The sequence below is a fragment of the Mustela erminea genome, chromosome 5 (assembly GCF_009829155.1).
Source record: "Mustela erminea isolate mMusErm1 chromosome 5, mMusErm1.Pri, whole genome shotgun sequence".
Taxonomy (NCBI): Eukaryota; Metazoa; Chordata; class Mammalia; order Carnivora; family Mustelidae; genus Mustela; species Mustela erminea.
The window spans coordinates 71,052,319-71,063,581 of NC_045618.1; the positions used below are offsets into that span (position 1 = coordinate 71,052,319).

Here is an 11,263-nt window from a genome sequence, read left to right on the forward strand (position 1 = left end):
TGGATGCCCTTGTCTTTTTCCTGATCTTAGGAAGAAATCAGTTAGTTTTTTGTCACTAAGGATGAAGTTGGCTGTAGGTATTTTTACAGAGGCCCTTTTTCAGAGTGAGGACTTTTCTATTTTTTGTTTGATGTGAGTTTTTATTAAGAATGGGTTTAAATTTTATCAAATTCCCTTTCTGCATCTGCTGAGATGATACAATCCTTTTCTTTCTTAAATAGTTAATGTTCTGTGTTACATTCGCTAAACGATTCAGATCATGGACTCTATTCTGGCAGTGAAATTCCTCCCAGCTCTGTTTAATATTTCTGAAGCTGTTTTTAAGCTTAGGTATAATGGATCCAAAGTAGCCTTGACTCTTGGGCTAATTTAGCCTCACTACTGAGAAAAGAATTTTCCAAGGACTTTACCCAGCGTCTCATCATTTTCTGAGATCTCTCTGCTTTGCCCGACAGGAATGAAGCCCTTTCCCTGGACAGGCATGAGAGTTGTATAGTGAACTTCCTGTTTGTCCCTGCCCTGCCTTGTAGAGTTTCATCCTGCAGGTCATGGCTCAGCCAAAGACCCAATGACAGCTGTCTGAAGTTCCTCAGAGCTCTGTCTGCACAACCTCCTCCTTCTGCCTCATGAATCCTAGCCACCTCTACCTCCCCAGAATCCAGCTTTTGTCACCTCACCTCAGTGAAATTGTGGGGCTCTATCTGGGTACTCTATCTGGTACCCTCTGTGGCTGTCTGGAAACTAGCTGCCAGCATGACCAGGGCAGTCGGATCATACTCCTAGTTTCTTCCTTTCTGCCAGGGATCAGAATGCTGTGCGGTCCGTAATCCATGCTGAGAGGGGCCACTGCCTAGATTCTTACCCACGTCTAGCCGAGAGGGAGCGGTCCACAATTCTTGGAGTTAGGGCTCCCCAGGAATGGGGCAGACCGTCCACCCACACGATCACCATCTGTCTTAATGCTTGTGCTAGAACAACTTTACCCATTTTGCTCATTTTTTTTTTAAGATTTTATTTATTTATTTCACAGATCACAAGTAGGCAGAGAGGCAGGCAGAGAGAGAGGAGAAAGCAAGAGCCCGATGTGGGGCTTGATCCCAGGACCCTGGGATCATGAATTGAGCTGAAGGCAGAGTCTTTAACCCACTGCGCCACCCAGGCGCCCGCATTTTGCTCATTTGATGAAAAGCATTTTGCACTGGAATGTCAGAGAAGAGCACACAGAATCAGATCTCTGCTGCTCACTTAGTGGCCTCAGAGATGATGCGAGCCTGAGCTTCAGCTTCCCTATAACAAGAGTCAGGATGACTAAGCAGCCTTCCGCTCCAGTATGTTTTGAGGAAGAAACCAACAACGCAGGGGACAACACCCACCCTTCTGGACGCCACACACACCCCTCTGTGTGCTCCTTCCTTTCCACAGGCAAACGGGCTCAGGACTTACCTTCCTTCCACTCTTGCCGTGCTTGCCCCTTTTCTGGTGCATTCCCTGTTGGTCCAGCCAAAGATCCCTAAGATAATCAGAAGAGCCACCTGGAAATACCAGTCTTTAATGAGTTTATATCATGCTGCCATCCAAAAATGGCCACGGAGTCTTAGGTATTTGGTTGTTGAAGCTCCTTCACCCTAAAAGTGCAACTTGTGATATGATATTACAAAGTGGGGTACCACAATTTCTTTACTACAGGCTAAGAAATCATTTCCTCCTTCAGGGCCGCCTGGAGCCACAGGAACTCCAGGGGAGAAGGGAGACCCTGGTGAGCTGGGCTTGACTGGAAATGAGGGCCCAGCAGGGCCAAAGGGTGACAAAGGAGACAAAGGGGATGTGTCCAATGATGTGCTCCCCACAGGTAAGCGGCCGGGCCCAGAAATTGGCCTAGCTTTTAGGACAAACGCTGCTTGGATCTTCTCTCCTTATCTGCTTTATGTGCCCATCTGCTTTGCAGCATTTTTTAGAATTCGGTGCTTTCAAAAAGGAGAAAACTGTGCATGCTATCCCAACCTTGGTGAGACAAAATCTGAGATCTAAGCAGAAGTAGTTTAGATAATCCAGTCCAAACATCATGGTTAGATTGAATGAGGATGAAGGGAGCTTTCTTTTTCTAAATATCTATTAAGTCTAGCACAATCTAGAACAAGACGAGTAAGCAAGCAATTTAAGATACGTCAGAGGACAACTGACAGAAAGCTCAGGCATTTTCTTCACAGTCCAGGTAGGGACATCTTCAGATCTTTATCCTAAACATTTTGACGTAGAATTGGAGCAGACTTGGTTGCTGATCTCCTTTTTCTGGTTTCCAACCCAGGCTCAGAGCACACAGTTGGTACCTGGCAGGGGTAAGGGGTGTAGAGACCCAGCAAACCACAGAAAGACATGGTGGAAAGAGTAGGTGACAGCTGATGGTCATGGACAAGGAAGAGGCAGAAGAATTTTACAAGCACATTACTTCAAAGACCACTTCTATCCTAAAACTATAACTATCCTTATGTATTCAATAAATATTTTTGAGTGTCAAAGAACACCATTTATGAATTAGCAACTTTGCTAGTAGCTGGGAATATGAAGATGAAAGTGAGACAGGACATCTGCCCCAAAGAAGCTGGGATGATAGATGGTCAAAAACAATGACCCTGAAGCAGTTGCCCATCTAGCTACTCAAAATGTGTTGAGCACCTACTGTTTGCCTGGTACTGTGCTAAGACCAAAACTCAAATTATGTTTAGCATGATTTGTTTCTTAAACGGGGAGGTTGCTGTACAAAATACACAAAATTTAAGAAGTGCTTTGACAGGATCAAATATAGGTGAATATACTTCGAAAACACGAGACCATGTTATACTTCAGTTATATAGGAATTTATACATCCCAACTGCTATACTCCCCTATGCCCCTTAACAAGTGAGGGGTGTTGACAAACCATTCAGGAAAAGCTACGTCCCTGTGTGTACCCCAATTCCAGAGAGCAGCCAGAGCTGAGTGTCCGCTGGCCAGAGAGCAAACAAGGCATCTGAGGGTGGATCTTGTCTGCCCTGCCTACAGGTCTCTGGCCCTTTCAGAGTGGGCTTGGACTTGCCTGGGATCCTGGCTTGCCCTTAGAGAGCCTAGCAAGCTTATCTAGTCTGGCTGGGAAGAGGTGGCTAATAAGATCTGAGATCACCAGTCAGCTCAGGACGGGAGGGTAGAACCAAAGAGCTAAATGGCCCAGCCTCGTGGCATCCTTGTGAATGGTCCAGACAATAGCACCTGCAATAGGCTGTACCCATGCACAATGGCCATCTAAAGTCAGAGCACTCACAACAGTGACCTCAGTGTCTTCTCACGGGGCAAGACAGGGAGGATGAGACTCGGTATGGAAATGAAGAAACGGGCTTAGAGTGTTAAGCTGTCTGCCCCAGGTCACAGACGCAGTAGGCTCGCCTGATTTCTTCTACCACACGGAGCAGTGCTTCTCACACCTGGCAGCGTATGAGGAGGCTCTCAAAAATACAGATGACCCGTTGTCATTTGACCTAACTGTTCTGGGTGAGGTCCCAGCATTAGAATTGTATTAAATCTCCTTAGGGAACTCTAATAAGCTGTCAGGGTTGAGATCCTCCAACAAGGCGGGTGAAACGAGCGCCAGCTTTGTCTTTGTCCCAAGACACACCTAAGGTTCGGTTCTACCCTGTTCCCAGTTGTGACCTTGGGCAAAGCACTGAACTTCCCCAAGACTCAGGTCACTAAGGGGCTACTAATACCATCTCACAAATGATTGGAAAGAACAATGGAGAGGAGATTTATAAAGTTCTTAGCACAGTTCCTGGCACAGAGGTGGAACTCAGCGTCTTCTATGGCTGCTTCCTCAACTTTGCATGGACAAGTTCTAGAATGCAATTATGTCCGGGAAGGGGGCACTCGGCCATCCTCCCTGGGGCTGCTTATTCTCCTTTCCCCTGGGAGAAACCCATCTCTGTTTATGGCTCTTGCATCAAACTCTCTCCCCACCCTGCTTCTCTCTCCAGGTGCTAAAGGCGACCAAGGCCCACCTGGACCCCCTGGACCCCCGGGCCCTCCAGGTCCCCCAGGACCGCCTGGAAGCAGAAGATCTAAAGGCCCTCGGCAGCCAAACATGTTCAATGGCCAGTGTGCAGGTCACTAGCCCCTGCCCCAGGGAACCCAACTTTTTGGGCTAATGATCCCAAACGCTCAGGCTTCCCCTTGGCTCTGCAACAGGATTTCTTAAACAGAGGCTTTGCCTAAAGCAAGAGCTCCCTTGTGCACCAGGCTGGTGGGCTGCTTTGGTGCTCTGCCCTTGGGGTGAGAACTTGTAGCGGGTTTAGAATTGGGCCCCCCACAACCTCCCCTGCTCACCCTCCCCTCGTTTATCCCCAGACTATTCTTCTTCCTTGCCAAACCCACCATCACTCTCCCCCAAAACAGTCTCAGAGGCTAAGCCATTCACTCTGGGAGCGTGAAGGGCTTGGCTTATGTTGGGGAGATGAGGCGGGGTTTCAGCCTGGTTCCCCCCCACTTGGTTCTTCAGTTCTGTCCTCTCCGCCGCTCCGCTTTGCATGCTGACCACGGTGCTAAGTGCTTAGTTCACTAGAGGCTCACAGCAATGACATAATACGCCAGTCGGTACTGCCACCAACTTAGAGATCCCAAACTGAAATGCCCAGGAGCTGTGTAGCTTGCCCAAGATCACTCAGTAAGTGACAGAGCTGAGACTCACATCTGCTGGGCTCTAAAGTTCTGCTCTGAGAGCTTCTTCCTTTCAGAGCTGGAAAGTCACACTTTGGGATTAAGCCAACCAAGGGCAAAGGGCACCTGATCTCTGGAAGGCCAAGAGGACTTGCCCATGGGTCAGTCGGTTCCAGAGGTGGCCACGGGACTGAAAGCTAATTACAAATGAAGGGCCATGTTAATGAAAAATACTTCCAAGGTGATGCTAGAACTTCCCCCTCCAAGAGGCCTTCACTGCCATTCAGCATCACCCTCTCCGGGAGCATCAGTTCTTTGTTCAGCTGCCCTTGGAGAATGAGCTGAGCAAGAACCTTCGTCTGGGAGAAGGGGGCTTTTGACCTGAGCATTTGCCACAGGCTGTGTCAGCCAGGACAGGGGTGCAGGGAGAAGCAGCCGCCCCTGCCTCGCCTGCCTACTGAGAGGCTGGTCAGCAGGGCCTAAGCCACAGTGTGAAACTGCTTAAATGAGAGGCCGTGGTCTTCCACTCTGCCTCCTAGAAATGAGTCCTCGGTTGCCAGGCATCATGCATCTGAACTTGGCCTTCTCTCCTCCTCCAATTCCATTTCTTTAAACCCCCTCCTGCCCCCACAGCTTTAAAACCATGTTAGTACAACATGAATTAATGAGAGCCTTTTCTTCAGACTAAGAACAGGAGGGTCTCTCTGTCCCTTTCCTGGGCAAAACCCACGTTCCTGAACAGAAGCTCTAGATGAAACTCAGAGGCAGCAGGAGTCATCACACTGTTCCCAAGACTGCTCTCATCAGGGGACAGGAAGACTTCAGGGAAACACGGGCTCATCCTGCTAGAAAGAAGCTTAGAGTACAGGGGGTCCTGCCCTTTATTTTACTGATAAAGAAACCTCTCTAGATTATTCTGTGAGCTTCCATTGGAACAATGGAGGTGCCCCTAGCACCTAACTAAAAGGTGATTTGAACCCCTCAGAATTGTTCTAGGCAAGTGGGCTGAACTCCAGAAAGCTTTACTTATCCCCACCTGCCCCAGATCAGGTCCTTCTCCCCAGCCAGTCCACTCCCTCTGTCTTCATACTGGCCACCTTCCTCCCTTTTGTCCTGCTTCTGCCAGCCTGGGACACCTCTTCACCAAAGGTCTGAATTAAGCCCATCTGTTAAGGGAACAATTACAGCCCAGGTAGGAAGGCTTCTAGCTCAGGTATGGCCTCAAACCAGCTGTGAGTCAGGCACCTGTTGAGGACCCATGTCCCGTAGACCTTCAAGCCAACAGGGGTAGGAAATGGTGGAGGAGAGCTCAAACATCTCTGGGGTCCTTCTCCCTTTGGCTGTCCAGGAAGACAAGGTAAAGGCAGCCACCACTATCATGAGGCCCTGTCAGTTTCCCTGAAAGTGTAAATCCTTCCAGGAAAATGCAATCCGTGATAGTGATACCACCAGGCCAAAGCAGCCAAGAAGCATCAGTACAGCTCTCCGCTCCCCCAACCCCAGAGTACAGAGGGCTTGAATAGGCCACTTTTCCCCTTTGACTGACACCCTCTTGGGAGTGCATTTTTTTAGCAACTGTGATGATGGATAGTTGTTGGGAACTCCCCCAGCAGAGGGTGGGGATGCCAGGGGCAGGTGGTGGGGAATTGGAAGTATTTGACTTGTTGCTTAAAAGCAAGCAACTAAAAAACTCGGTGCACTTATTGTAAGGGATGCTTGTAGGACTAGAGCCTGGGGCGAAGTGGGGAAAGCACCAGTAATAAAGTTACATGACTCTCCCTGTGCTACCTGCATTTTCTCTGACAATTGTCATTGTTGTTGTAGGTGAGACGTGTGCCACACCGAACGATGGTACGTTGGTTGGAAAGGCTGATGAGAAGGCCGGGGATCACCATTCTCCGCCAGCAGGTACGTGAAGCAGAGCATCTTGTTTTGAAATTCAGAAGTTGGATGCCTTCAAGTCACGATGAGTGATTTTTCTTTCTCTTCCTTTGGTAGAATCTGTGATCGCTTCCATCGGGAGTCCAACACAAGTACTGAAAGTTAGAGAGACATTTGGGACGTGGATAAGAGAGTCTGCAAACAAGAGTGATGAGAGGATCTGGGTGACGGAACATTTCTCAGGTAACTTCCCTTGGTGAGGAGGCCGATCTGTGTGGGGCTTGTGCCTTTCATCGGGTTCATTCTATGTCTGTGTATCTGAACCCCTTCCTGATTAGGGTCACAACAGAGGATCTTTGTTTTCCAAAGCACAAGTGAGTGGGTGGCACACTTGTCTCAGTTGAGCCCACTGGGGACAAGCCTTGCAGGTCAGGTCCCAGGGTGCTCTCAATGTCACTTATTCAGTTTTAGGCGAAATATCTAGAAAGAAACAAATAGCCTTATGATGACAGCCTTATCAAGCCCCAAACCATAAGGTGGAAGAAATGTTAGAGACAAATTCTTGCGCGCTGTCTTTCTTTAAGGAGAACACTCGTGGCCATCTTTCTGAGAGCTCTGCCAGACAGCCCAGGGGAGAGGGTGAGGTACCCTCTTGCCTCCAAGCATGACCCCAGTTGCGCGGCCCTGGAGGGACAGCTCAGGGACCACCATCAGCAGTTGCAGTAGCCTCGTTCCAGAAAGGGTCTGGCCATCCTCACTGATCAGAGCAATGGCTGAGACACGACTTCATTTCCTCAGGGCTCGGTGACAGCCCAGGTTACCAGCTGGGAAGGACTCTGTGGCTCAGAAGGAAGGAGGAACACTCAGCAGGGGCAGGAGCCGGCAGAGGGGATTACACAAGGGCCAAGATTTCGTTGTTGCCGGTCCAGGCCTCTGAGGGTCTGATAAAAGACTTTATAAATAGTCTAGAGGGGTCCTGGAGGAGCAAAGCCAACTCTGTGGCTTCTGCCATGGAAGGACGGTTCAGGAAAAAAGAGAAGAGAATTGGCCTTGAGTCTGGGAGTCCAAGACTCCAACCTGGACGTGGACCCTTGCTAGACACCTCATTCTCAACTTACGTCCTTTTAACGTCCTCCCCCTACTCCCTCCCATGCCTTTCCCTGGCTTCTCCCCTGCAGGCATCAGGGTGAAGGAATTCAAAGACCAACCATCACTGCTGAACGGCAGTTACGCACTCGTGCAGCTGCCGTATTATTTCCATGGCTGCGGGCATGCCGTTCACAACAACTCTCTCTACTACCACAAAGGAGGTTCCAACACCATAGTGAGGTGAGTCACCCGGGCCACAGCTGCCCTGCTCACGCACCCCAGATGGCACCTGTGCGGTGTCTCACTGATCCGGGAGCTACTTAGGCGTAGGGAGTGTGGTTCCCTCATCTTTCTGTCCCCAGAGCTTCCACACACGGGTCAGTCAGGGTTTGCTAACTGAATGAACCATAAGACACAGTGAGGGAGCCCCATGACCCAGCCCCAGCCTGGGATCTGCCATATTGCTAGTGGAGACATCAAGAGTAAGGTCAGAGCCAGAGAGAAGTAGATCTGGAGTGATAAGAGCTGTAGCTCTCTTAGCCCTGGAAAAAAGAGGCAGGCAGAACCTAGCACTCCCCTGTCAGGAAGGCGTCACACCTCGGAGTCGGCTGTATTCTGAAAAACTTGCGCTGTGAGAATTTCATGTCATAGCTCAGATCATTGAAGACTAAAGACTGAACACAGTGCAAAGTCAGGGAATCTTTGTGTTCAGATTGAGCTGTTGTCCTGATGGAGCCCTGGCCAGGCCCCCTCTCCTCCTCTTTGCTCTCCTAAGGGGAAGGGAGATGGCTACCTGGGTAGACTGCGCCATGGCCTCCTGGTTCCCCCAAAAGAATTGCTAAAATTCTGTCTTTGTGGCTTAAGAAGACATCAAGTTCTGGTCTTTAGAGGCAGAAGCAGGTCACCTTGGACAAATCGAGAAAGCAGGGAACTCAGTCAGGTTCCATCTTTGCCTACTGACTCCATGGCCTTGGACAAGACTCCACCTCCTGGCGTCTGCAGGTCCTCAGTAAAAATGAGAAGATGGACCAGAACCTCTGCAGCCCTATCTGAAATAATCCCAGTATTATGAAAGCCATGGTCCGAGTCATTCAAAACAAGAGATAAGGACCTGCGGGAAAACTGGGTCCCACTTCTCTCACCCTCATAACCCCCCTTCCCCGGCCCCCCGCCCATGAGGCCCAGCTGCAACAACCTTGCTGGCATTGGAGTGTTGGTTAGGCTGGGGGCGGGACACCTGTGAGCTATGGCTGGAAGCATTCTACCCCCTTGGCCTCTCACTCCCTTCCCCCACCATTTCAATAGCTCCTTGGTCACTTCTTTCACATAGTCTTGTGCTAACAGAAAAAGGCAACCAAACCCCTCCTGTCTAGAAGCCAGGACTCCCCAGACACACTCCTTTTGGTGCCCTTTCTCCCATGTAATCCTACAGCTTCTTATTGCCCACCCCCCAGGCTGTGTTTCCATAGTGAATGAGCCCCAGAAAGAGGATCGGCCACTCCAAGAAAGAGTGGTTTCTAATGAAACTTGGCCTGAGTGATGCGCTGCTTAGGTCTGTCCTGCAGCCCTGCCCTCCCCCAGCCACAGGGGAACTAGACCCCGTTTCTCCTGTGAGAGACAAGTCCCTTCAAGAAACGCACCACCAGGCACCAATACCAGAGCAATGGCAGTCCTGAACTCCAGGCATTCGGAAGACAGAGAAGACCGTGAGCTGAGCCGGGCAGGCAGGCTCTTCTCAAGCCCTCACTTGCCTCTGGCTTCTTTTCACACTTACTTCAGGGGCTCCTAATTGTCTTCCAGCTTGCGAGGCTTCCTCGCACAGTCCCACCCTCTCCATTTCTTCTGCTGCTCAATGGCACCCTCTTGTGTTATTCTTTTCTTTTAGCCCAATTCTCGTTCCTGGAGTTAGGGTTCTTCTGTATCACCGTCAACGTTTCTGATCAGGTCTGGGTGTGGAGTCTGCCAAATCAGCCTCCAGGAGCCGAGGGCGGGGGACTCCCTGCTGTAGCTCGTTATCCCATCACTTTCCTGATGAGAAAACTGCCTTCACGGCAGTGACTTGGCTCCATCTCTTCCCAGCTGACGACCTCCTGCTTCATTTAGACTGTTGTGACATGTTTGTTTTTAAAAACTCCAGCAGAGGTAGAGGAAAACCCCCCAAACTTGCAGTTAGAAAACTTAAATTCAAACTCTGGCTACTTACTGATGTTCCTGGGTCAGTCACTTCTCCTTTCTCATTTGTAAAATGAAAAGACTGGACTCGTTCATTTTTTAAGGCCTCCGATTAGCAAACATCCGAGAATTAGGAGAGTAAGGAATGTCCCTGGGTCACGTGGCTCGCTGGTGGACACTCAGACGGTGTCACCATCCTTGACATCCTTGACCCACAGAGGACTGCGTAGAATGGGCACAACCGGTGGAATGGGCATGACCTGGAACTTAGAAATGCAGCGTCCCAGGCTCCACCCAGTTGAATAGAGGATAGCCACAAACAAAGCCACCACTGTCCTCAAAAATGCTGACTCATATCTGCCCTTTTATACATTTCAGATTTGATTTTGGCAAAGAAACATCCCAAACTCTGAAGCTTGAAAATGCCCTGTATTTTGATCGAAAATACCTTTTTGCAAATTCCAAGACTTACTTCAATTTAGCTGTGGATGAAAAGGGCCTTTGGATTATCTACGCTTCAAGTGTGGATGGCTCGAGCATTCTCGTCGCCCAGTTGGATGAGAGGACATTCTCTGTGGGGCAACACATCAATACCACATACCCCAAAACCAAGGCCGGCAATGCCTTCATTGCCCGAGGGATCCTTTATGTTACAGACACCAAAGACATGAGGGTAACATTTGCTTTTGATTTGTTAGGAGGGAAACAGATCAATGCTAACTTTGATTTAAGAACTTCCCAGTCTGTTCTTGCCATGTTATCATATAATATGAGAGACCAGCATTTATATTCGTGGGAAGATGGCCATTTAATGCTTTATCCCGTGCGGTTTTTGTCATCTACATTAAACCAGTGAAGAGAGGCATCCTGTTCCCCTCAGTAACTTTCAGATGTTCTCTGGCATCATTTATAGCCCAACATAAATCTTGTCTGTAGGGTAACCAGGTACTTAGCTGTCATAATCTCATGACATGAGTGTTGATATGGTCAGGGAACCCCCTTTAAGTTCAGATTCCTTAGGGGGAAATAGCAAAGATGAAGTCAAAAAAGCTGAGATTTGGTGATTTCTCCACAGACTAGCTGGCCAAGTTACCCCTCCCTCGTTAGGCCTTGTTTTCCCGACCGGTAATAGGCAAGGCCTGGCGAAGCTGATTGGCAAGAATTCCTCCACCTGTAGGAAACTCCATGATTCTCGCCGTTGCTGCCCTCCCAGCGGTTATACATTTGGTTTTGGATTTCGGGTATTTAGCCGCGTGCTGAGCAAATTTACCTCCGAGTTTCTAAGCCCAATGACTTGAGCGGAGAATTCCTGAGTACTGACTTGTTTTCAGTGCCTAGGGAAGCCTCTTGGACCCTTTCAGGCTGCGGAGGAACCAGGTTGCCTATAATTTATTACCTTTCTCTGCCTCTGCACCTGCCACCCCAGCACCACATGATCATT

General features: G+C 49.4%; 1 protein-coding gene across 1 annotated transcript in view; it reads left to right on the top strand.

Moving 5' to 3' along the window:
- Nucleotides 1–10,864, top strand: part of GLDN (gliomedin) — a 65,128-nt gene extending 54,264 nt beyond the window's left edge. The window contains exons 5-10 of the mRNA XM_032343727.1: nt 1,712–1,849; nt 4,002–4,130; nt 6,505–6,588; nt 6,679–6,804; nt 7,740–7,890; nt 10,201–10,864. Of these exons, the coding sequence (XP_032199618.1) occupies nt 1,712–1,849; nt 4,002–4,130; nt 6,505–6,588; nt 6,679–6,804; nt 7,740–7,890; nt 10,201–10,678 (1,106 nt within the window). The 3' untranslated portion in view covers nt 10,679–10,864. The remainder of the gene's footprint in view (nt 1–1,711; nt 1,850–4,001; nt 4,131–6,504; nt 6,589–6,678; nt 6,805–7,739; nt 7,891–10,200) is intronic.
- The last annotated feature ends 399 nt before the right edge of the window (nt 10,865–11,263 follow it).